General features: G+C 42.1%; 1 protein-coding gene and 2 long non-coding RNA genes across 6 annotated transcripts; 2 read left to right on the top strand and 1 right to left on the bottom strand.

Moving 5' to 3' along the window:
• The first annotated feature begins 685 nt into the window (after positions 1–685).
• On the top strand, positions 686–22,530 carry LOC116930958 (protein eva-1). 3 transcript variants are annotated; one of them, XM_032938414.2, is made up of 8 exons: positions 12,984–13,137; positions 13,217–13,385; positions 18,328–18,575; positions 18,646–18,961; positions 20,067–20,210; positions 20,285–20,554; positions 21,062–21,286; positions 21,609–22,530. In XM_032938414.2, the coding sequence occupies exons 2-8, from the start codon at positions 13,232–13,234 to the stop codon at positions 22,034–22,036; spliced, it is 1,785 nt and encodes a 594-aa protein (XP_032794305.2). In that variant the 5' UTR covers positions 12,984–13,137; positions 13,217–13,231; the 3' UTR covers positions 22,037–22,530. The 3 variants fall into 3 exon arrangements, with proteins under 3 accessions (XP_045034925.1, XP_045034926.1, XP_032794305.2); XM_045178990.1 differs by lacking the exons at positions 12,984–13,137; positions 13,217–13,385 and adding an exon at positions 686–1,148; XM_045178991.1 differs by lacking the exons at positions 12,984–13,137; positions 13,217–13,385; positions 21,062–21,286 and adding an exon at positions 686–1,148.
• A 919-nt stretch (positions 22,531–23,449) lies between these two features.
• Positions 23,450–24,116, bottom strand: LOC123475758. 2 transcript variants are annotated; one of them, XR_006651070.1, is made up of 3 exons: positions 23,895–24,054; positions 23,668–23,825; positions 23,450–23,588 (listed from the first exon to the last, which is right to left on the bottom strand). It is a non-coding gene; the product is annotated as an uncharacterized LOC123475758 (long non-coding RNA). The 2 variants fall into 2 exon arrangements; XR_006651069.1 differs by having other exon boundaries at positions 23,450–23,825; positions 23,895–24,116.
• Positions 24,117–24,366: 250 nt separating this feature from the next.
• Positions 24,367–25,116, top strand: LOC116931004. The gene is made up of 3 exons (XR_006651068.1): positions 24,367–24,687; positions 24,761–24,848; positions 24,910–25,116. It is a non-coding gene; the product is annotated as an uncharacterized LOC116931004 (long non-coding RNA).
• The last annotated feature ends 1,358 nt before the right edge of the window (positions 25,117–26,474 follow it).

Here is a 26,474-nt window from a genome sequence, read left to right as displayed (position 1 = left end):
AACAGCAACACAAGAGAGGGATCGCACAACTGTTTGTGTATGTGTCCAGCCGCCTTTTGCTCTACTCCCAAACTGGAACGTTCTTGTAACAGTCCCTATGTATGTATCTATGTTTCCCCGGCTATGCGAGTAACGAATGACAACGGACTTTGCTTATAACAGATGTTTCTATCCGTGTCTTTTAAAATACGGATCCTCCCTTTTTATTCCTTAACAGGATCGTCTCTCTCTCATTCGTGTCAACTCTGATTAGCCATCCGTTTCCTCTTTGGATAGTCGAGGACCTCACGCTGGGGCTGCCCCAAGCCAAATCTTTCTCAAAACGGATCAACATCTGAACGTATATATGTAAATAATGCAAAGGCTTGCGTGTTGGACACAACGGAGCGTGATCCTTCGATTGAATGTTTTGGAACAAAGTTCAAACTATGGTTTCGTTGATCGGCACACAACGGCCGTATGGAAACCTGGGAATAGCCAGATTTGAGCCGGTATGTATCTACCATATCACTGCATGCTTTACTATGTAGTGTGACTATTGCTAGAGGGGGCTGGAACGCACGCATACACCTTCCGGGGGGAGGCGTGGGGAGGGAGAAGAAAAGTAAGGGAGAGAGAGAGAGAGAAAGAAGGAAGGAACGGAGATGTTTTTTTCTTTATATCCCCTTTTCAATGGTTTGTTTAGTACGGCGCCGACTGTCGAGCCGAGTGGATCCCCACATTTTTAGTTGTTGGTCCCCGCTGATAATTTCATTTTCTCGTTCATCGACCGAGTCAATTGGACGGACGACCATTCGATTATACGTGTGACACGTGGTGGATTTGATTTTTTTTTTTGTTGAAACAGTGGCCCGTCAATTGTTTTCCATCCATTTCTAACGGCTTTTTTGGTGGATTTTTCCCGTGTGTTTCGACCGAGAAAAACCAAACCAAAAACCAAACAGTGCCAAAGTGGAGATTTCGTGAACGAATCAAACGAAAAATGGTGACCCAATTGGAGTGTGCACCTTGGACTGTGAAAAATAGCCGGTCAGTTTCCTCGGCGATGAATGCAGCCCGCAGGATTAGCCATCCCAGTGGTGGATGTCTTACGCCGTGGCTGCTGCTGTTGCTGCTGGCCGCATCCTCGTCAAACGCCGACAATTTGGGTAAGTCCTCCTTCTTGCCTCTTTTATGTTGTGCCATCGACCGCTAATCATCTGCCACGGGTTGGCCGCTTGCGATATCGCCGAAAGAGAACTTTTACTTTCTTTTGTTACGTTATTGGCTTCCGTCGGCTCACGGCTTTTGTCGATGGATAACGAAGCTTCTCCTCGCCGCAGCGCCTCGTCAGCATCTTACGCCCAGTCGCCTTTTTATTATGATTTTTTTTTTAATTCTTTTCTTTTGCTGTGTGGTGTGTATAGCTCTTCAATCTATTCTCTTCTGGGTTGTACACAATGTTGAGTCTTCTTTCTTTTTTTGCTGGGGCATCTCTTTTGTGACGTTCGTATTGATCCCGCACGTCAATCCAAGACGAAACTTGTCAATTCCATTTACGTTTCTTTTCTTTTTTTTTTTTTACAGGGCAGTTTAGAGATTTGATTGTAATAATGCAGAAAGGTTTTCATTTTTTTTTTTTTGCTGTGACAAAAAATAAAAATGCGAAAGCGGGGGGGGGAGATTGAAAACGATTTGCATTCGGATGGTTGGAAGCAAGAAAAGAGATACGAAGGATGGCGGAACGATAATGATTATTCAGTTTCGTCAGCCGGCTATAGGCGGCTAATAGACGAGTGAGTATCAAGTTAAGACAGCTGTCGCCACATGGATAGAGCCGGAATCCTTGTGGTGCCTTTTTTTCTTCCCCATTTTCCTTCTCTTTCCCTCATTTTTTTTTTTTTTTGTTTTTCTCTTTCTCCCCTCTCGTACAGAAAGTAAAAAAAAACAACAAACGTTAACGACCTTTTTTCCCGAGTCAAGTGCTTCTTCTTTGAAACGGCTGCGCGTTCGCGGGTCGTCTATAAGAAGAAAATGGGAACGGCCAGAAAAGGGAAAAATCAGTTTGATTCTCTCAGCCGGCCCGTTTGTCGTCCTTTTTTTTTTTTTGTTTCTTCTTCTTTCGTGTTTTTGTTTCCAGCAGCCACAGTCGTGTACACACACGACGCAACTTAAAATAACCTCCTTTTTTTTCGCTCTCGTTCGTTCCTCGTACGCAGAAGGAAAACTTGTACCGATGCTAGGCCGTGTTAAAGAAGAAAAAAAAGGACGGCAATAATCTTTTTGTATAGGCCAACACGTCAAGAAAAAAGAAGCAAGGGGAAAACATTGAATAGGAAAAGAGTTGAACGATACGGCGACGTCTTTATTAGAAAGGAGGCGCCGTTTTCGGAGCCACCCCCGTATGGACGCAATCATTCGCTTCGTTATCGGGGACGTGATTCATGGCCGAGCTTTTCTTTTTTTTTTCTTCTTGCCTTCTCCATCATTTAGTAGGGCCATCCTCACGCAACTGACTTGTTGGTGGCTACTGCATTTTTCGCCGAGTGTTGTGTTAAAACGGGTCTATAAATCATCTAGACTTTGTGTTTTTTTTCTCGTTTTTGGAATGCCGTGATTAAATGCGTGTAGCGCTTGAGATTGACGCTGTTTTAGATGGTCCAAGTTTTAGATGGTCTTTATATTTTGGGTGCGGGGTATGGATTTAAATGTTTTGCTTACATTTCGACCCAACTCTTTTGGCGATCAAATAAAAATGGCGTGGGTGCAATGGTCTCTTTTTTCTCTCTCTTTCCTACAATGGCTACACTGACGCTCTTTAAATCCGGGATCAAATGGGAAGTCGAAGCAAGTTATCCGCAGTCGATTCCGTCTGATCGATTCTTCCGCCTCTCCAGCGGATGGGAAAAAGAATACGCGAGCCCGTTCGCTGCTGGAATCGAAATGAGCTTGTCTACACATCCAGCGAATGTGTACAAAAAGCGCCTTATACCACTACTTAAACTATCAACCCTACAATGCAACGTCCCCCTGCCCTGCAGAGTCTGTCATCTAGTGATATCGATTTCTTTTCTTCTGATTTGCTGTTCCTCTACAAATTTTTTCTTGCTTCTTTATCAATTCTCTGCTTGTAATCGAAATGTGGAAAGGCGGGCAAGGATAGGATCTGCGGTATTCGGTATGCAGACACAGCCGATTGAATCGGTGATTGTTGACTCTATTGAAGAAAGAAAAAAAAAAGAGATTGGTTCGTGTCAATCAAGATAAAGTAAGTGACAGTTGGGATGCAGCTACCGCTCGTGTTTTCTTTATTTCGCCTCCAAACGTGCTGGATTGCCCGTCTTATTCTTCTTTTTATTCCCCTTCCGTCTTTTTTTTTTTTGTTAAAGAGAAATAGAAAGGGTTCAAGCGAATTGCTTGCGAATGGTCGTGACTGGCCCTTGAATTTTAATAAAAGAAAATTGAAAAAATATTTATGAAATGGTCGATTTCAATCCAGCAATCATCATCGTTTTCTTTCTTTAACGGGTACTTAGATTTTTTATTATTCCCACGCTTCATCTCATTGCCATGATAATGCAGTGCCACTCCGGAACGGCTGGCAACTGTGTGGATGAGTTCCTTGTATTTAAAATAAAAAAAAAAGTTAGGGAGCTGCTGGGAGGAAGCGAGTCAGATCAGATCTGTGAGCGCGCGCGTGTCCTTTTAAGTCAACATCCTTTTGCGTCAGGGTTGGAAAGAGAGACACGTCTTTGATGATGTGGGTTATCGGTTAAGGGAAAAAAAAAAGAAGGTCCACCACACTACACTACCGCGACAGGAAGAAGAGACCAAAAAGAAGGGATGAAGAAAAGGGGAGGAAAAAAGGGACATAAGACATTTTTGAAAGGCTTCCGGTTCTGGCTCGTGCGTGTTTTAATTTAATTTTTTTTTTTTTGAACCGCGAGATATCTCTTAGTTAGGATTCTTTCATATAACATTAGAAGAAGAAGCAAACAGGAATTTTTGTGTTTTTAAACAAAAGATAAATGGATTCAATCATTTCGGAAGTTGGACCGTTCGCTTACTATGTAGGCGTGTTGAATGTGCCTATTTCTTTTAAAAATAATTTCAATGCTTCCGTCATTCTGGTACGATTGCGTGTCAGGCGCGCAATGTGGCGGTACTGATCCAATCCAATTAGCAAGTCCGAGGTTGTAGCAAAACATTTGATGACGGTGGTGCAACACGCTCGATTGAAACTTTGAACCGTTTTCTTATTCATTTGGTTACGATGATTTTTTTTTATTTTAGTACTATGTGGGCGCGATGGGATTTTTAACTTTACGCGTTGTCGAGTCTTTAAAGAAAAAAAAAAGATCGTCCCTCATTGAATTTGAATGTTTGCCCTTTCGGAGAGTCACCAGCAGAACGCCGACAAGTGTAACATTAGTCAGCAATGGTGGCACATCTAGGTGTTCCAACATCAAATGACAGGCGTCCTATTATTGGGGTGGTGTCTCTGTTTTGTTTGATTTGGTCTCTCTCTCCCCTGTTCTTTATCGTTCCCGTCCAATATCAGACTTTTTTTTTTCCCCTCTCTCTCTTCATCCCGCTAAATTCACGAAAGGCTTTCCTTTTTTTCAAGTACTGCTGACAACTGAAGAGCTCTGTTGTGCCAGATTTTCAATCTTGCGGCTGTTGACCTTTTAGAGCTTTGAAGGACCGACGTGTACAATGAACACCATCTCATTATACTGGTGTGACTATATTCCCTTTCATAAACGAGGTTGAATTAAACTGCGCTTTATGAGTAGCCATATGACATTTAGCTGGGAGTCAGGGTAGACCCACTGTGTTTGGGAGTGGTGGCTGATGTCAGCGGTCCCTCGAGCGACAGAATAGGCTACGCAGATGGGCCCCAACTTGAAGTGATGCGAGTTAAACGTGAAATCTATTGTCCAATTTGCTCACACCTTAAGAGAAAGGTCAGGTGTCGTTAACATGGAAAAGGCTCGTTGTTGAAAAAAAAGAACTCGGCGTTGGGCATTCCGGATAATTTCTCTTATAAATCAATCCCAGCCATTCGATTTTTTGTTTTTGTACTAGCCGCCAAATCGGCTTTAATTGCATAAAAGTTTGGGCTTATTGGGAAATTAAAAAAAAAAGTTAAAAAAAACCCACCAAATTGCTCGTCAAGTTTGTAAACGAACGTTTTTTTCCTTTTGCCACCGTCTCTAGATGCAAACTTGTTTTGCGTGCTCCTAATTAGAAACACAAAGTTGATGAGCGTGTCTGCTTCTTATTTTCTATATGTCTATAAAATGTATACACTCTCTGAGAGGAGCTACAAACTTTTCATGGCTTATACTTACATACTGTGCGTCTCCGGTTTAAAAGAAAAAAAACATCCATTTTTAGCAGGTTATATAGTGAGTGAAATTGAACCGTGTTTCTCTGAAAATGCCAACCGCCCACGTCACATTATTCAACAACTTCCATGCACCCACGGAGATTGAAGTTTCATTTTTGGGGGAAATCACGTAGACGTATAAGCAAAAGGGAAAAGATGGAAGAATAACACTGACACACGTTTTTTATATCCACGCAGCTATTAGATGATGAAAAGAGAAAACGGAAGGAGTTTTTTCTTTAGGGGGATGAGAGATTAGAAATCTTCCTCCATTCCAATTTTTAAAAAAATTTTAATTGTTGGCTCAATCTTCTTCATCCAGTCCAAGGATTCCAGAGGCAGCAACGCCATTTTGTATCATCGGTGTGTATATATATTCTGTATATACATAACGCTATCAACTTAGAATAAATAACTTAACAGTATAAAACAAAACAAAACAAAAAATCCCGACTGAGAGAGCGAAACGACTTTGAAGAAGAAAAAAAAAAAGGTGTTCATGTTGGCTTGTTTCTCCGTGATTGTTTATGTTTACGGAACAGAGGGGGGAAAAGAAGGGTCTTCTTGCACACCCCCTCCTCTGTCGGGTTATTATAACTACTTCGTGTACACATATGTTGTATATACAGTTATAAGCACAAAGAAGAAGAAGGAATAGGACTAGCTACTCGGTTGTATACACCATCGACAATGCACCCGACTGGCTCTCTTTTTTTGTTTAGATTATACACACATCAAAGTATAATAAACACATTGTGTATAGACAAGAAAAGTGCGAAAGGACAAGGCTCACGCGCTGTAACACTCTAAGCTTTTAAAAAGAAGGAAGGTGTGTGTGTATATATTACACAGCCAGCGCTTTTCTTTGATTTGGTTATCTTTATATCTACGTGTACGGATGTGCTCTTCGATTTGAGACCAGGAGAATTAAAAGGAAAAAAAAAGAAAGGGAGTTTTGAAAGATACACGTGGTGATGATGATGGTCTAGTTCTTTCTCTCGCTTATGGTATATCTGGTTTGGGGTTGCACGTAAATATTTAGTGAGAGACGGACGATGGCACGATGTGCCGCCCCCTTTTTTTCGCCCCTCTCCGCTGCCGCCGATCCGTTTGAACAATTTTCACGTCGTATCTATAAATACAATGTGTTTTGAATATAGATATATATGTACAAGACGCGCCTGGATGCCCTCCTTTTACAAGTTTACATGATGTCTTTTTTTTTCTGTTGTTGTCGTTGATTGAAATGTCCGAAGTCGAAATTCTGTGAGCCAATCAGAGACGATTTCCAACTGGGAAATTTGAACTTTGTCTCATGCCTTTTAAAGTGAATCAATGGCTCGTTTTTCAATTCGCTTTGAAATCTACTTGTTTAGCCGGCCATTGGCATCGATTGCTAAACCGTTAGAAAATCGGGGCGGGGGTCAAATGTTTCGTTAATTAAACTAAGGAATATACATAGTCAATGTCTCTTTGAACAAGGATTTTCTCGCCCTTAATCCCAGCCATTGGACTATCGGATGTCACCCGCAACGGGCTATTTCGAGTCGGTATGCTAATTGAAACCACGATGATTCTATTTTAATTTTTTTTTTCTAGTCAAAGCTGTTCTGTCTACACATTTTCACTGATATTTGTTTCGGTTTTCGATGTTTAGAGAAACGAGAGGCAGCGGGGAGGTTTAATTTTTCAGTGGGGGGGGGGAAAACGTCATTAGTTCTTCTGTGTGCCAACCCTTTTCTTTTTACGTTAATGAAATGCAGTTATCGCCCAGCTGCTTGTCCGTGCTGTTTTTGTTTTAAAAACTGAATCATTTACAGTTTTTTTTTTTGTTGTTGTTTTGTTTTCAAGTTTGGCGCGAGAGCGATGCAATTTTTCTGGTAGGCTATTTTTAACGAGAGCGCTGCGGCAGCCTTATTGTTTTTGGAACTGCGTTGCAAGTACGTGACGGTTTGTCAGTGAGTCGATTGTCATATTTTCGCTGCATGTCCGAAATATTTTATTAGTGACTCTCGACTCGATGAAAGCTTCTTGGCTCTGGTTTTTATCAAATCGTTAACAAAGAATGGAAGGCAGAAATTACAAAAAATGGACTGCACACACAGAGAGAGAGACATGCATATTAGGTAGTGTCTTTAAAGGCAGTCACAGAGAGAAAAAGGATGGGGCCGACAACAGCAGCTGTGAATGTATCGGCTGATGGATGACCGTCGTTTCGACCGTACACCTGTTCGACACGCTTGGGCTTCTCTTTTAACTCCGGTTTTCCACAGCACAGTCAGCCTATGCATTCACTTAAACGTGGGCTATAGAAAGAAGGAAAAACGGACGTCGAGCATGAACTGAACGTGAGATTTACAACAATCAATGGCTCCACATAAGAAGGGGAACAAAAAAAAAAATATAGGGATCAACATTCAGCGAAAAAAAAATGCCCCCTCTTTTAACCGGAGCACTTTACGGAAGGATTCCTAACAATGCCCGGGCCAATCCGCTAAAACGCTGTTAAATGAGTCAAAAGCTAGGGAAGCTGCGAGTCGAGCCAGTTAGTTAAATAACCTATATTTGGAACCGACACACATCCCCTACACTCTTTACTTACTCTCCCCTCTTTTGTTTCTCCTCATCTGCGTATATAGTGTCTAGTACTTGCCGATCTATAGCCTCTTAGGCACGTGCGCGTCCATACAGAATTGAACAAGCCAACAATCACGTAACAGCATTTTCACGCCGAGTTGAAATAACCCAATGGAATATTTTTAAAATGCTGCCCTTTTTTTTTTTTTTATTTATTTTTAAATTCTCTTTTCACTCCCTTTTTTTTTTTTCTTTCCTTTCTGAAATGATAAGACATTAACCATAGCAAACATTGGAGTTACCGAAGCTTAGAGAAAAGATTCTCAGGCTGTCCCCCTTTTTTTTTTCTTTTCCCGATCCTTCTGGGAGCCTTAAGAAAATGAACGAGCTGCCGTCATTCGGGCTGCTGGTTTTCTTATACGCGTCTTCTATAGGGCACTACATACGCAACGGAGCTTCTCCGGTGATGGATTCAACTTGTCCCGCCTTGTTCTCTTTCACTGTCTATTCTTGAAACTTGTTGTCCCTTTTTCTTGTGGGGGTAGGAAAAAAGGGAAAGAACGAAGTAAATTTATTTTTTATTTTTTGTGTGTGTTGTTGTTGAATTTCTGGTCGATGCCAATCAATTTGAAAAGGCGCGGGGCGACGCCAGTAGGAAACTAATGGGTGCCTTCATCGCCAGGTGTGTGTGTGTGTGTGTGAGAAAACCAAACAACAACAAGGCATTCATAGATGTAATCGCTTTCATCTGTTATTCTTCTCTCGAGAACCTTTCTCTTCTCTCCTGATTTCTTATTCATTTTGGCTGCTCGGCCGATCCTATTACAACGGGAATCAAAGGGCATTTTTTTGTTGTTGTTTTTGTTTAGTTTGTTAAGCTTCTGGCCATCGGGGCATATCAGTGACGACGGCCCACACAACTACCACCAAAAACAACCGATGCTATATACCACTGGCCGTGCAACGCAATCCCATTACGTGCCCAGGGAAAACATGTTCTGGTTAAATTGGAAAACTAGTTGGAACGTCTCCTTGTTTGGCGTTTGATTTTAATTTTTTTCGATTTTTTGGAAATGATTTTTTAAAACGAATTTATTATAGACGTCTCTTTCAACTGCATTTGTTTCTTTCAGCTTGGCCGTGACGGTTAACGAATGACTGACGATTTGTCTGTTTCTCTTTTGCTCGTTTCTTCTTATTCCAAGAGGCTCGACCTGTCTGAACAACTTTCCGATTTGTTGCCTAGCAATGGACGTGTACCCCAGCCAACATGATCAATCAATTGAAAATATTTGATTGATTTATTTACATTTTCTTTCCATTTTCGCTCGATTGATTCCGCACTTTTTTCTTGTCTTTTTTGAATTTTTAGTTCATCTCATTATTATGAAGTGAAAATAGTATATGGTGAAAAATGGCGGAAAATCGGCTTGCGTGGCTTTAAAGGGAAACAAGAAACGGTTGACAAAACGTCGAATGAATACGAAAGAAACGGATCGATCGACTTGACGAAAACTATCAATCTGTTTGTCGACCCTTGCTGTTGTTGTATAGACAGAATGTCAGAGTCGCTGTGGATGCAATTTGAATTGAGAATAAGGGCAAAAGGCAAGTGGGTCCGCCCGTTGTATATATATCAATCGTGAAATCTGACACGATTGGCGGATGGGAATAACAAAACAAAACAAAATGGAAGGACAACAGTAACAAAGCGAATCGATTCTATACTCTATAAGGGAAAAATGCATAAATTCAACAGCCATCTTGTATATACACATGCATTGCTTCGATATTTTATGCATGATACGATGAAGACTATAGACCAGACAAAAATCTTATCGTGCATCAAGTAATGTTATGATTTTTATTTTTAAAGTTAAGGCTGATGCGTTCGTATTTGAAAACATTTCCTACTAGCTCATCTTTTGTCTTTTGAATTTCGTTCCTGGGAAACCTTATAGTCTTCTGACGCAGAGACTGTCGACTCGTCTACTCGTCAAACAAAACCAGCAAGTCTTGTATAGTGTAGACTCTGCTTCAAGAGGCTGAAAGACTATACGCAAGTAGAAGTTTGAAGAGGGGAGAGACGCAGTCAGAAAATGGGGGGAAAAAAAAGGGACAGTGTGTGTATGAAAAGAGAACATACACAAGGATCCGGAAGTAGAAGTACTGTGTACGATGTCATCAACTCTCAACAGCCATTGTCCAGACTATACCGTATACATGTACGCACAGCCGAAATGTTAATGATAAGAAATGATCCGTTTTTCGTCTTGTGTGTCTATAGTTATGGCACTCTATACACGCCCATACTTTTCTTAGACAAAGTTCGTCGAAAATGAATATTTTGTTGTTGTTGTTCGTTGTACAAACGATATCAACAAGACGCATTGTCTCGGTTGCGTCCGGCATTGAATCTCCGCACGTATATAGGAAGTATACGAGCGCAATGGCATTAATTCTGGCTTCTCGTATAGACTTTTCAGAATTCCTATTCGAATCCTGCAAATGAAAACAACAAACAAATAAAAAGGACTGACATTTTATATCACTGAAATTCTTTACCTCACATGCGATATGGATACGTTGTTGCTGATTGAATGTTCGATTTCCTTTTTTGTTTGTTGCTTCCCCCCTCCGCTTTATTTTAACTAGCCGTTCTTAATAGACAGTATAGAGTAGCAAGTACACTTTAGTTGACATTCAATTCCAGTTGAAACCCGATCGCGATGTACGTCTAATTTCGGGATGGCTACTGTCAGTTATCGTTTGCGGATGACTGCCCGCCAGGACTTCCAAATGGAATTGGGTCGGCCGGTCGATCAACAAACGGATGTAACCGTTTGTTGTTTTTCCTTTTTCTCTCTCTCTCTCTGTTCTTCTCAAATGCGTTGAATTTGGTGGAGGTAGGCGGACCGAGTGCGGCACGCGCCTAACATGTCCCTTTATTCCCTTGCTTATACAATCCACGTGTGTAATTAGCGTTTCGGTCTTTTGGTCGTTGGGGGAGTTATTAGGGTTTTTTTGGTTACAAACGGCTATACAGTTCCAGCCATTCGTAACATCGAAGGGACTGCCTATTGTATACAGTTGTAAGACCACAGAAAAATCGATCGTCCCGGCCTGGTGCCCAACCCAAAACCTTCCTATCAAATGTCAATTTTTTTCCCATATTTTCTATGTTTAAATTTCATTTTTCTTCACAGTTCAACAATAGGCTCTTTAAAAAAATAGGGGAAACTCCTTCTTCCGTGTTTTTTTTTCTTTTCTTTTTGATTTTTAAAAATGTAATCGAATGGCATTTAAAAATCAAAACAGGCAAAAAAAAAGACGGACAGCATGGGTCTTGCGTGATGATGTTATGAAACTTAATATTTCCGTACCTATACACGCTGCCTACGTGTACACCAACGTTGAACTTTCTCGGTGACCCTTTTGACTCTCGTCCGGATCATTTTTTTTTTCTTTCTAAAGCTTTTGCTTGTTCCGTACTATTATAGTGTTTTCTCCGTTGATATCCAGTAGAGAGAACGATGAATACTTAATGAATGAAAAATCATGTGCCTCACACACAGCGTGTCATTGTGTGTGTGTGTGTTTTTTCTGAATAAATACTGATACTCTGGAATGTTTTTACGTCCGGATTAAAACTCCTCCTTCAAATAAAACAAACCAAATCTCGAACAAGATTCCGGCAAAAGCCAGTGGCGCCATCATCCGTCAAATACTTGCGTCACTTCCCTGGCCGTCTAAATATCCATAGCGTAACTGTTCTGCCGTGTCTGATGTATACTCTTGTGTGTCGGCCAACATGAAGCCTATCTGCCGGAATAGGGAGCCATCCGTTTACGTCGTCCGCAATGTCTTGTCGTAAAGGTATTCGAAGGATTCCCTGTGCCACCCTATTTCATTTTTTTTTTTTAAAGCTCTCTGACGTTGCCTAAACATTTCATATCGAGCGCGACATGGTAAGAAAACAGGGAGAAGAGAAAAATAAAAATTTAGAACGGTCCGGCACCAACGAAGAGCAGCTCCAAGAGGACCAGAAGGAATCCATCAAGTCTGGTAGAAGCAAGAAAAGAATTTTTAGTTTAGTGTTTTCTTTTGACATATCCCGACGGTGAGTCTTGGGGTGTGTAGCTTCTAACCCCATATAGACGTGTACAGCTCTTGTTTCTAGCCGTACGTAGGGACTCTATGTGCGCTGTACGAAGTCTTATAGCGAACACCCCATCGTTCATTGTGTCCGCCTGGTGTTACGTGTGTTACGGTGTGGAGGGCGGCGCGTGCGTGTTGGATGACATAAGGCAACGTTGAGAAATGATATAGGCGCGCACGCACAAATTCTTTCATCAATTCGGTATATGACTCACAGAAATACAGGCTGGTTCCTCTATAGCAATTTGTCTCTCTCTCTCTCTCTCTAGAACATATTCAGATATTCATATTTCTTTTTCTTTTCGTTTTGATTATGCTGATCATGAAAAAGAGATGAGAAAGTCCTGATTTCCATCCCCCTTTTTCCTTCTCTGTTTGAAGGCAGTCTGATCACAGACGTCTCTGGTGTCTGTTAAGAGCCTTTCGTCATGGCAACCTTTAATTGATTTAACCGGGCGTGGATGATGATGATGAAAAAGAGGGGGGAAGAGAACAGAAGCACAAAAACCTATAACGGGTAGTCAGTTGGTGAAACATTCCCGGCCATCTATACAGAGAGAGAGAGAGAGAGAGAGAGACTGCATAAGAGAGAATACTGTATATTAGTTATTGATTGATCGGCATCAAGCCGTGCATGCAACAGAGTGGGCTGTATACTGCCCTCAGCTGAGAGTGGTGCATGCCTAACTGATGATGGTTTCGTTGCTGCATCAGTGCCCTCTGTCAGCATTTGACACGCTCGAAAGGCCAACGGCAATGGCAGACGCTGAAAATCGCGTGTGGTTCCTCTATGGTAGCTAATGCAATCCCGTCTCGTTTTGCGCAAGAAACAAAAATGGATACAAATGATTTCCACGCATGAAGCAAGGGGTAGTGTAGCTCCTGGCCGCCCGTTTTAACATGCGCACACCGGAGTGGAAGGTAGGTTAGTTTCAGACTCGTCATAACTGGTTGCACGACAGTTGGCGCCCGTCCGTGTCGCGTCGTGGGTGCTTTGGCTGCCGCGCGTCGGCCAAGCTCTCTTTCAAACAGTAAGCGCACGTCCTTGGTTGTGATACACGCCAAAAACGCGCAAGCAGCAAGTGATTGTTTTGTTTTTTTTAAATCTAGTTGTGCACAGGTCGTATGCAAAATATGGCTGTCACTGTCGCTATTGTTGGTGCGGCTCGTTCTGCCTGGTTCGGCCGCATCACTTTGCTCTTGTGGCTCTCGCTTATGTTGATGGATGGCAACGTGCGGCCCGTCCGGAGCCAGTTCATCTTTCGCGAAGACCCTCTCGGTAGGAAAACTATCATCACCTCGCGTCTTAAAATTGTTTTTGTTTTTGTGTTGTTGTGTGTCTGTGTGTTTGAGTCAGAGTGACGAAGAAAGAAAGGACAGGGTGTAGGAGCAGGATGAAACATTCGTTTGTGTCCGTCAGAAACTTGGTGTGCACGCAGTATAAGGATGTAGGTGAACATAAAGCACGCCTACGAGTTGTTTTTTGTTTTTTTCGGGGAGGTTATTGGTAAGGCTTTTTTAACCAGCCAGTTGAGTCTATATCGGGCAGCAGGCTTCTCTCTCTGTCATTCCTTTCTGGCGCCGTATGAAAGTTTTTTTTTTTATTTTTTATATATTTTTTGGCCCAACGTTCTTGACAGCTAGCCAAAAACTTGCCGACATTCCAAAAATGTTTCGTTATTTTTATTTTTTAAGAACTCTGTATAAAGAAAAGAGACATCCTTTTATTTTAATTCCGGTTCATGTGTGTGTGAATCATTTTGCCCCGGCAAAAAAAGAAAAGAAAAATGTTTAATTTTTAAATGAATGAATGGTTGGAAGAGCCGCAGTTCTCAGCTAGAATCCCAATGTATTTTCATTAACTGACTCTTGTTGCGTGAGGGTGGATTATAGTGTCAGGTAATAGAGTGTGCAGAGGACCTTGACGTTTCTTCGCGCGGGGGATGCAAAGACCCGAAACGAATAATAGGAAAAAGATGGGAGATATGAATGTGAGGGATGTCCATGTCTCGTGTCCGACTGGAGTTACACGGATTTCCAGTCAAAACGTTGATGCTTTTAAAACCAACTCTCTGTAGCTTGAACAGCCCTATAATATTTTAGCCCGCCCTTATATACATCGAATGTCTATTTACTTTTCTTTTATTATTATTTTCTTTTCTTTTTTTTTGCTGGGCATACCGATGGCAGGTGGGATATATCCGTCATGTCAGCATCGATAATGATTTGTATATGCCAAGCAATCTATAAAAAGAGGCTATTTTCTATTGTTGTTTTCTTTATTTCTCTCTCTCTCTCTCTGTCAAATTCTTTTTCGGAGACGTAACAAAGAAGAAAAGGAAGATGGAAAATGATTTCCAATCCGGCGGATGTTGACCTGTATCACTGCGGCGGTGTCTATATACCTTGTCCGTATCGGGCGGCATATAGAAAATCACTCTCTAAAGAGGGATATATTTTTGTTTTTTGTTTTGCTTATCTTTTTCAAACGTACACTGTCACACTGAGATGGGGCAACGCCAGGCATAAAAGGAAATAGACAAGAACCTAACGATATTAATGGCCTTTGATTGCGTAATGAGATTGAGAGCTCTCTCTCTCTTTCTTGTTTCCTACGCTCTCGTCCATCAAGGACTTTCGGGGTCGCGACATTCTTTTTTCTTTTTAAACATGTTTAGTTAAAGCGCAGTATTTTTGTGTATAATAAAGCGAGCGCTGTGAACAGCTCCGGCGAGGATTGCGCTGGCCACTGGCGCGACTACACACACACACACCAAATAAAAAGAACGGAAAGAAAACAAAACCCAACAGATCTATTTCGATTTGTTTGTTGTTGTTTTGTTTGTTTTTCTCGTTTCATCCTGTGACTGTCCAACAACAACAACATTTTTAAAACAAGCAGCACGACAGTGACATTGCTCAAGGAATATATTTTTTTTCTTCTCTTTTTGAGGAGGGTGGGGGGAGTGAAATGACACTGTTACAGCCTGGGCCTATAGGGGTGTCATGTCGAGGATTCATCCTTCTCCCCCTTGGTAATAAATAACGGAGACAGGCAAAGAGAGTCGTCGTCCGCTGCGCTTCATAACACCACCTTTTTCGTGTTTTCCCGTGCAGCGTACACTCTGCGAAGGGCTAAGGGAAGTACTATGTACCGTGTGTATAAGTTATTACTCTACGGCATCGATTAGAGATGCCAACCAACGAGAAAATGGGAACCTTTGGAGACGGTAAAAATTGAAAAGAAAGAAAACCAGAGGGAAATGAACTACCGGCGGTAGAGAGAACAACAAGAATGAATGGACATAATAAAAAGCATGGAATAGTTCCGTAACGTATTCTATACACATGGTAAAGTTTATGCACAAATAATATGACGAGCCGCTCGTCGATGTTAACCGTGTGGAACGTTGAAACAAACGGTTCCGATCCGTTGACTGAAAAGATGAAAGCAAAACAAAAGCTGACTGTTGGTGTGGGCTGTTATATTTTTCGGTGTCTGTGTGTCTTCCTTTTTCGATGCCTCTTTCTTTCAAATGAAAAGAAAAAGATAAGAGCTTCCAGGATATGCGGAAGCGGTTATTAGTGGACTATTAATATTTTATAGTATAAGGTCTGCGAACCGTGAGAAAAAAAGATGAAGAGAACTGACACGAGATTCGGAGCGAGTTCGACCGAAACGATGAAGAAAGAAAGGCGGACAAAGAAAGACGATATGAAAAACTGAACCCCCCCCCAAAAAAGAAGAAGAAGAAGATCTGAAAAATTGTATTCAAATTTTGTTTTATCACGATTTAGAAAAGAGAAATGCGTAAAGTCTGAAAGAGAGTGATATTGCCCCCTTTTAAAAAAAAATATATATTTATACACCCCGCTTTTGCTGCTGTCATCAAACCGTGTGGCTGGATTGTCGCAACCATGGGCGTGGTCCTATTTCCCTTCAGAAAAAAAAAAGAAAATCGTGTTTAGTTGCGCTCAAGGCTTTTATATATCATCACTCCTTTGCCACACAAGAGACTGGTGCAAACACGTCTCTGTTCCCTCCCCACCCTCCTCTTTTATTTTTATTTTTCTATACACATGTTCATGGGAATCGATCACACTTTATTATATGTACATTCCTCTCCGTTCTCTCCCTTTCTCTTTGTTTTCGGGTCTTTTGTTTGATTAATGAAAGCCAAAGCCCAAAGAACCGTGGCCGGGGCAGGCAAACCTTCTCTGGCATGAAAACCCCCCCTGTCACCTATCACACACACACACACACACACACACAGAGAGATTGAGCAGAGAAGACGGAATAGGACTTGTGTGTCATTTTTGTTTGTGTAAGTGTGTGTGTGTGTCGCTGCTTTTGTTGTTTAGTTGGGTCTTTTGCCTTACGAAAACTTGGTCGATCCAACATCGCAATTGATTACCGATCCAACTGCGGAACTGCCATTTGTTTGTCTACTAGTATATATACGTATATACAAGCATTTATTTATTGCGACATAAAAGCATTATGGTGGCGCCAGCGTGTCGATCGAAACCGGACGCGCATTTTTCGCTATAAAAATTGTTGCATTCACCAACTGCTTTTTTTGTTTTTTTGGCTTGCTAGCAAACAAGATTGCGAACGAGTCTTTTACCCCGTGCGCACACGTACCATCACACACACACACACTCACGCAGTAAAATGTGCTATTGCGCAATGGCTGGCGTGTTGCGCTAAAATGAGAAACATTCTTTAACCCAACGCTGACACGGAACGGATGCGCTTTCCAGCCACATGGCCTCTGCAAACGAAAAGAAAAAGAGAAACACGTGGGCTGATAGTATAATGTCTATATATGTGTGGATAATTGTGACTGGGCAGGCCGCCTTGTACGCATCGCTGTACATCAGACGGGACCGTGTCGAATCCTTGCAATGGGTCCATGTGTACCCTCCGCAAACGTGGCGAAATTCAAAGCAAAAAGGCGATTTTGTTCTTTCCTTTGCTGCCAGAATTCCGTGTGGGAGTCAACTGTTTTTTCCTCCTTTTTTTTCGGCCAGCAAAACTCGGTTGATTGAAGTGTCGTCTCTCGGCGCCGCCATTAACGGAGCCAGAGAGGGCCCTTTATCTCGGCGTGTGTCTCTGTTTTCCCTTTCTTGTACACAAATGACAGCCCGTAGTAGGAGACTAGCAACAGCCTCCATCAAAAGATGATGAAGTTGTGAAGCCAAAAAAGAATTTTTTTTTGTTTTTGATCTTGCACTCTACACTTCCTCAGCGTACGCTAGAACTTGAATACCCTGTTGTGGTACGTACTCTTTCCCTTTGAAAAAAAAAAGAAGAAAAGAAAACTATTTATAACACATCGTGTGCAGGCCGCTCGTGTACCTAAATGTAGTCGATGTATATATTCCGCACCGTCTGTCGGTCCGGATTTCTCTCGCAACGGTGGAAAAACGAAAATAAATCCCATTCGTTTTTTAAGTATGGAAAATAAGAGACCATCAAAAGAGGAAACCCTAGAAAATAAAAAGGTCAAATTGCATCCGTATGATTGGCCCTTCCGCGTCTTTTACTTGGGCCACCCTCTCACCCGGAAATAAATCTCTCTGAGAATTCGTTATGGTAATTAATCTGCGACTGTTCTTGCCGTGGTGCTTGGCTATAGAATTCCGAGTGTCGTAGCGATGACGTTCGTCTTCTTTTTTGGGTGGTTAGAGTGAAAGGGATAACCAGTTATGTTTGGAGGTCATTTGATTTCATTAGAAACGAACCGGTTCATTTTTCTTGATTTTTGATAAGAGACGATGCCTTGTTTTGATCAGACGTGATTAGAGTCCTAACTCTGGTTCGATATCGCTGTAGATATATACAGTATGTGCGGTAGAACCAGTAGTGCAGCGGAGTAGTTTAGTTTATTTTTTTTTTTGAAAGCCATTATTAATACATTCTTGGTCATGGACGGAAATCTCAGTTTTATGAGTCTCGCGTTTCCCAAGAGGAATTTCTCCGACCCGATCCACTGATGAAATCCGGATGAAATGGATAACCTGAAATAATAATAAAGAAAATGAGCTTTGTGGAATTATACGCGCTAGCGATATGATGAGGGACGTTTTCGTTCTGCTATTTGCTGTATGACTTTTTAGTAATTAGCGCTTCGAATGTATTTCCGACCAGTTTTTCTGTGCGCTTGAATAACAAAACTGTGTAATGAGCCAACTGTCATTGATTTTTCATTTTGCAGCTCTCCTGTCGGGAACGTTGCGAACTATTCAGCGAGCCGCCTGCGACGGTGAGACTTTGACGCTTCGCTGTCCCTTGGGCACGGCCGTTTCCATCCAGCTGGCCCAGTACGGAAGGCCCGCGCCGGGCGTGGCACTCTGTTCGCAACAACAGCATCCGCCCGATCCGCCTGCATTGACCGCCGTAGACGGAAATCAATTACAGACCAATACGAACAACGACACGTGCACACTCACTCCTCAAATGCAGGTAAGAGTTAATCCATTTTCAATTACAAAGTCCGACGACATGGTTAACCATTTATTCCGGTGGACTTCAGCACGCGTTACTTCAAACCGTAGTCGAAGCCTGCATGAAGAAGAGACACTGCAAATTCACCACATCGGCGAGCAACAGCAAAGACACGGCTGTTGTTGTTCCAGCTTCTCCGTCATGTCCAGGTCAACCGCCAAAGTTCGTCGAAGTAGCCTACAAGTGTCGCCCGCTCGAATTTCGGAGTAAAATTATCTGCGAAAACGAAACGATCCAGCTGAAATGCAAACGGAACGCGCGCATAGCCATTTATTCGGCAACATTCGGACGGGTGCAGTTCCAGAGCGCCCAGTGCCTCCAGCCGCCCGGAGTCGACGATGAGAGTGAGTCTCTGGCTTTTTTTGTTGTGCCCCTCTTCACGACACTGTATTTTACTGCCATCTGCCGTTCAGTTTTTGTTGACGTCGTTGTCAATGCGTGAGCTAATAACAGAAAAAGATTTGCATTGATACTAACCGACAGTGAACAGAACCCACCTGCGTATATACGCCTGGCCAAACAGCAACGCGTGCATTTTTAACGTTTCTTTATGGTACTTAATCGGCTTATTTTCTATAGTCCTTTAGCGCCGTAAGCTTCACCTGCATTATTCAATGCTTCAGGTTGGCAGTTAATCCGCTAATAAGGATACCTGTATGTGTGCTTAGACGTCAATGACGAGACATGGGTGGCGTGCATACATCCCCTGTCAAGCTGAGCTATAGCCTACTCCGGATAGGAACCCACACGTGGCTCATTAGAGATCATTAATGGATTACGTGTAGGAGGGGATAGGTCACCAGGAGGTCAACCATTAGGCTATTTACATAACTTGGATAATGGGTTATTTCATTTGATGATGTACCGTACTGTACGTACATGAAGTTTTATATGGAAATTAAGTGTTAAAGGCGATGGCAGAATATGGAATGGTATTAGAACTAGCGTTTCGTAATTCTGACGTTCTCGTTGTTTCAACTTTGTAGGCTCAGATTTAAAGTGAGTTAGGAAAGAAAGAAAGAAAGAAAAAGTTTGTGCAATCATTCAAAGACACGCAAATCCTGGTACTCAATCATAGGCCTGCTACGATCCACCGTTGACGAAGGAATCAGACTGTCAAACGTGAACAACAGAAGCCCGATAATAAGCGTATCCCATTCTTAGAAGTTGCGACAATAAGTTTTCCTTACAGCCATTTTCCGGAAGTTTCAATAATGCCTTCAAGTTACAAGTCGACTTTAAAATCGATGCGTGGATTTTTCTTTCTGTAAAAGTACAACATTCAAATCATCTTCGATTGATTCGTATATTCACCCCATGTATACTGCCGAATGGCTACAACTTTACGGGGCAAAGACTATTTGTTTAAGTACAACTTCAGATGACGTATAAAGGGCTATAAAGCAGACGCAATGTTTTCAGTTATCTCTTACGCGTTTTATCTTTCAGCTTGCGAAGCAAGCTTTTCCACAGAGACGGTGATGCAAATGTGCCACGGCAAGCGTCGATGTACGCTTAACGCATCGTCGTCGACGTTCGGTAATCCATGCAGTCCCCAATCTCACCTGTACCTCCGTGTCGTCTACACATGTGGTAATTCATTGATGACCCTTCTAATAAATGGTGGTTGGAATAGTTTGTCTTTAAATTGATGGTGATCGTTTCAGTTTCACGGAAGATCTTGAAAGATCATTACCAAGGAGAGCTGGAAGAGGACGAAGTGCCGGATCATCAAACTTCATTCGACAACGAGGACTTGATGAGCGAGAACTCGTTCGAATCGGAAGACTACGCCGAACCGGTTTCTTCAGCCACGTCCATTCCTCCTCGACACGTCGCAGCCCAAGATGACGCAAGCAATTATGACCATGCGAATAACTACAGAACGACTGACCGACCTTTCGGCGACCAGCAAGCCAAGCGTGGCGGATTTATCGGTAATTTGTCTACACTAGAATCGATCGAGCCGCTATACTTTCCAACGCGCATGGCTTTTTGTTTCAAACGACTTGTCATGCACTTAACGTTTGCCCTCTAGTCGAACCTTCTTTCTTTTCAACCAGTCACGTCCGTCTATTGACTGGATGTGTCGGGATGTGTTTCAAGCAAAGCATGTTTGCTGGCGTTATCGTGCACAAACTCACAGCTTCTCTATATAGCAACTTGATTGGGTGTATCACGAATTCCGACACGAGCAGTGGAATTCAAATGCTCGCAAGTTGCGCACGGCATGTTTTGCTGCTTTATTGCGTCTGTAGTTTTGCATTCCAATTGCAGAATGCATCTTCACTTTCTCCCCTTTTTCTTTCATCTGTTTCTTTTCTCCTTCTCTGACTGTCTCTCTCTGTCTTCGAGTCCGAATTGAATCAATTAGAAGGGTTGTGTGACGGGGGTTCTCAAAATCTACTATTGTGATGTGTACATATGTGTAACAAATCAACTAGGCGATGCCGACGTCGTCGTAGATGTTGATGACATGCTAGGCGATATCGGAAGTGACGGCGGCGGTGGCCACAGGGACTCCCGCCGTCGCCAGGAATGGCCGCAGTCTTCCGATCGGGACAGCAACGCGGCACGCGGTAATGGACTGGACATCCAAGCCAACTCGTCGCAGCAGAACGTCTTTGGTTTCATCACAGACTGGATCACCTCTGTATCGTTTATGAAAGGTATTTAATAATGGCAAACAGGCAGCTTTCAGGTGAGTTGATTGATCATAAGGAAAAAACTAAACAGAGAGAGAGAGAGACAGAGACAGAAAGAGAATGCGTGGGGACATTTAACCCCAATGTCTTTTGCAACTGTTCCATGATTACAATGCACTGCCTCTCTTAGGCCGAGTCTTTTTGAAAGGTTCTCTATAACACCTTTTTCAGCACATTTACTACACGTCCTAGTTGTTGTTCAAGTCTCATTTATCGCGTTACAATGCGCTCCGAGCCAACGTTCCTCCGTTGAAAACTAATGTACCGCTCTTCTTTGAATTGACAGAGAATCAAGAAAAGTTCATCCTTTATCTGACGCTAAGCATTGCAGCCGGCATTCTTGTGGTGTTGACCTTACTGATAGCGCGAATGTGGTGGCAAAAACGGCGAGGCCGACGAGAAGCAAAATCGCTTCACTCTTCCGATCCCATACCGGCCTTTGCTGATGACGTTAGTGACGTCGATAATGATATTGACTTGACCAGCTTATCTCTGCCGCCTCCTCCGCCACTCCTTTCTGAACTCACCAGCTTGAACGGAACAATGACTACGGGACCCGTCCCCAGTGCCGAAGGTGTTTATTCTACCCAATACGGCTACTCCGGGCAGCACGGGGGTGTTGGCACAATACGACGTTCCACTGTCGAAGAAGGTGATACGCACCCCCGTAGTTTCATTCGCAACGGGAATAACAGTCACTATTATTACGGCTAGAAAAGAACTTTGTTTTCTCTCTGCTATACGCGTTCGATGATCAGGGCCGTTGACATCGTATTGGAATGTACATATTTTTTCGCTTACTAGTTAGTTATCATCAATCATGTATACAGGATACAATCTCTGCAAAATGTTATTTCTATTCCCTCCCGATTTCTACAACAACACGAAAAAAGTAAATAAAAAAAATAAATCTTGTTTTCACCAAATATACTCTGATATTTCGGAGAAAACTGGTTGATTCCACACTCTTCGGTATCACTTTCTTCACCGACTACCCTACCACTGGCTGTACATAATTTGATTATTTAACATTTGGTAAGACTTTTTGTTGTTTCAAAACATGCATAGAGAACTTCTGATTACTTGCTCCGTTATATGCTACCGCTGTAAACAACTTCGCAATTAATCACGAGGTGTGTGATTTCTAAATATGTCACATTAATTGGTTATCATGTCAAAAGGAAATATATCTTATACATTTCAAATAATCCATAAAACTCGTTTTTTTTTAATGGTAAACTGATCAACAAAAATCGCACAGTGTAGGTCTACTCAAAATTGGACGCTGATTGTGATGACATTTTAGTAATCTCGTTAACTGGACCGCCTTTCAAATAAACGAACAAAAATACTATTAGCGCTTCGAAGAACAAAGTTGTTGCGCTAACAGTACTTTTGCTCTGTTTATTTCAAAATCGGCTCGGTTGACTTATATCGAAATCCGCGCTCAATTTTGAGTATAATGTGTAATTTTTATTGAATTCATAGAGATGTCTGTTTTGGCAAATTTTAACGAAAGTGGGAAGGTCGATACACTTCCCACTTTTCATTGTTGGCTAAATTTTGAATTTCTTAAAAAAATGCATAACAACCGAAACGCCATCTAGTTGTGCGCACAGACTACGTAGTCTGTGGTTGTGCGTAACATCCGCAGCTCAAGCTTTCCCGTCCAAAGGGTAACCCCATGACTACTCCTGGTATACTTCGTCCATCATGCTGTGACCCTTCTTCGGCAGGCGTGGCTTCACTGGTAACACGACGGACTGTAATTTTTGGGCCGTTTTTTGTTTGCTTGTAACACTTCTGTCATGAAATAACAGTGCTTCTGTGTTCTGTACTATTTCTGTATGTCTGGTTCGAAACTTCGGATAGACAAGGTTTCTAAGAAGAAAATGGTTTGTATGATATAATCGTGAAGTGAAAGACAGGAGAAACAATGGAATGGGCCAGCAGAAAAAAATCTGGGAGTATGCTGAACCCTGACTGGAACCAGAGTAATGGGTTCCATGACTCTGCTGGAACTAATCGGCTTGATTGCGCTAGTCTACGGTAGGGCAGTTTTGTAACACAGAAAACTAATGAGAAGAAACTCATAGCCGTAATGTAAACACAAAAACAAAACTGCCCTACTGCAGACTGGTGCCACCAAGCGGATTAGCTCCAGTCAGGCTTCAGCAATCAGCATACTCCCACAAATTTAGCATGTCGATGTTTCTCCCATCATTCTCCTTCATGATAGAACTGATACTTTGAAGAGTATGGATCTCTGCAAAAGAAGTTAATTTAGTTAAATATGATTTGATACTGGATAATTGTAGATATGAACGAATTTTTGTTGTTCAAACCAAAAACATCAGTGGAAGCACAGGCCTGTGGTAGCAGCAATGGCAAAAAAAATGTTTTTTCGTAACTCAGTGTTGTGTGAAAATTGGGAACAGTGGATTTTCCAGGAGAACATTTATAATTCAAACTATTTTTGTTAGTGGCAAGCATGTGAAAATATCTATATTTAATAGTGAAAAGGAAGCATTAATAAATGCTTGGACGAATGAGAATTTATTTGTTAACCAACATTGCTGCCAAAGGAATTTTGTCACATAAAGTAGGTATGTGCATTCTTTTCTTTGGTGTCATGTATTTGACTGCAGGAAATTTTCAAGATTGCTTACATGAATCTGGCATTGTGCAGGTCAGCACAATCAGCAGAACTTTTCCACTGCCTACTTTTTCACACTGTAGGGCTGAGAATCCAAATTGGACATTGATTTGAATTAAGTACGACTTTTTGTACAAAATTAAAACGAAAACAAAGTGTCGATTTTTTGTACAAAAAAGTCGGGCTTAATAACTGAAATATATTTCGATAGATGGCAGTGCACATGTAGATAGCAGTGCATCTAAGATTTTTTGGTCCCGATCTAGTGGAATTTACATTCGTCTGAAGTGTGCCATCGCCATTGTGAACGAAGCATGGGTCACTACAAATCATCTTCTGATACGTTGTCCGGTTTTTAAAAATCTTTTATTACTTTAATATGTCTTTTGTAATTCCTTGGGCATTAACACTCTCTAATCAACAAAGAAACTGCTTTTCTCATGTTACTTTTACCAATTTTTTTATACTCGTACATTTAGTTGATTATAGAAAACATCTTGACATTCACACGAATGCCTTTGTCTTATCTGATCGTGTTAACATGCTGATTCGTTCTTGCCACTGGCCGAAGCCATTTTGTCAAATTTTGCATCTTTCCAAAATTTAATCACACACAAGCATTCTGGCATGTGTCAGGCAACGGGTTACAGGAATGGCATGGTCCCCTTTTGGTGTTGAGCCTGGCCTACACCCTCGGTTATTGAAAATGGTTATCTATGTTATAGATTTGCCTTCATGAAGGATTTTGTTCATTTATTTGTTCTTGTTTTTCTTTTGATTAGGTGTTGGAACAAGTAATTACATGGAGCTGGAGCGTCAATTTGGGACTTGATTTGTCATCTGTTGGTTGACGTAGGAAAACACAGATTGGTAAGAATGGAAAGATAGCGACATTAACACCTCAACTCTTGTTATTTTGTCTATTTTCCAGAACCCACCATTTTATTCCCACACTTATCATTGGAATTCTGGGATGGTAGCTGTTGTTGCAGGACACTCCTTGGTTCATTAGTGAGGTTCCAGAAAGCAGCATTCCAAGAGCAAGAATACAATTTGCCGGCTGTCAACACAATATAGATTGTTTAACTTTGTTTTCTTGCCTTGGTGGTGAAATTGAATTATATTGAGATTTAAAACATTTTGAAGCTATTTGCGTACTAGTGAGAAAACATATGTGAAGAGTTGCTGAAATGTGTCAACAGAGCAAAGTGCAAAACATGGATTAAATTCAACAAAACTAATTTGAGTTTGCAGTGGCAGAAATTTAAAGTTGGTGCCAGCATAATGGCTATCCACGTTGAGAATTTGAATTGCAAATTTTAGTTCTGCCTATAGGTAAAAAGTATATAAAGTATATAAGTACTTGTTGCCTATAGATTGCTCAATGATAATTTAAGTTTGCATGTCTTGAAATTGGTTTTCTTCTTTAATTATAAAATTCAATACACAAAGATATAAATGGAATTGGTTTTGTATTATCCCACCTCCACCCACAATTCCACCACAGTTTTACATCACATGTTATACAATATATACAATACATACATGCATATAAACACAAACACTTAAGTTAACCCGTTGGCTGCCAAGCCATTACAACCCGTAGGTTGTTTTTCTACATTCGCTACGCATCGTTTCAGAGGGATCCGATGAAAGGGGGACTTGTCCGAAGACAAGTCCGGGCTGACTTGATGATGGAGACCTTTACGGGAATGCACACCCCAGGTACTCCACCATCGCATCGACAAGGGGAAGTCCCTACTGGTGCATTGCCTACGGCGCCATAAGGCGCAAGGCGACTGCCCCACCCCATGGCTGATCAACCATGGAGCAGAACAGCGCCGCCGGTCCCTAAACTAAAAAAAAGGGGAGCAAAATGGGTGGCAGCCAACGGGTTAACTTTAAACATACAACAATACAAAACAAAACAAAATACCAACAAAACAAAATACCAAAAACGCGACGTTCCACGATGACGGCGATGAGGAGAAGCCGGGCGCGAGCAAAGACGGTAAGGCGAGGATGGCGTGGCGAGGATGGCGTGGAGAAGATGGCGAGGCGAAGATGGCGAGGCGAAGACGGCGAGGCGAGGATGGCGAGGCGAAGACGGCGAGGCGAAGACGGCGAGGCGAGGATGGCGAGGCGAAGACGGCGAGGAGAGGATGGCGAGGCGAAGACGGCGAGGAGAGGATGGCGAGGCGAAGACGGCGAGGCGAGGAAGGCGAGGCGAGGATGGCGAGGCGAAGACGGCGAGGCGAGGATGGCGAGGCGAAGACGGCGAGGCGAGGATGGCGAGGCGAAGACGGCGAGGCGAGGATGGCGAGGCGAAGACGGCGAGGCAGGTTTGGTCCACACAACTAGTAGGATGTCCTTTTCAGCCTGGGTGGATGTTGCCTGAAGAGAAAATTGACAAATGAGAATGACAACGCAATTTTTAATGCGAAAACCCTTTTTATTTTTTTTTTTTATTTATTTTTTTTTTACTCACAAGGAAAT

The sequence above is a fragment of the Daphnia magna genome, linkage group LG9, assembly GCF_020631705.1.
Source record: "Daphnia magna isolate NIES linkage group LG9, ASM2063170v1.1, whole genome shotgun sequence".
Taxonomy (NCBI): domain Eukaryota; kingdom Metazoa; phylum Arthropoda; class Branchiopoda; order Diplostraca; family Daphniidae; genus Daphnia; species Daphnia magna.
This window is presented reverse-complemented; position numbering and strand designations above follow the sequence as displayed.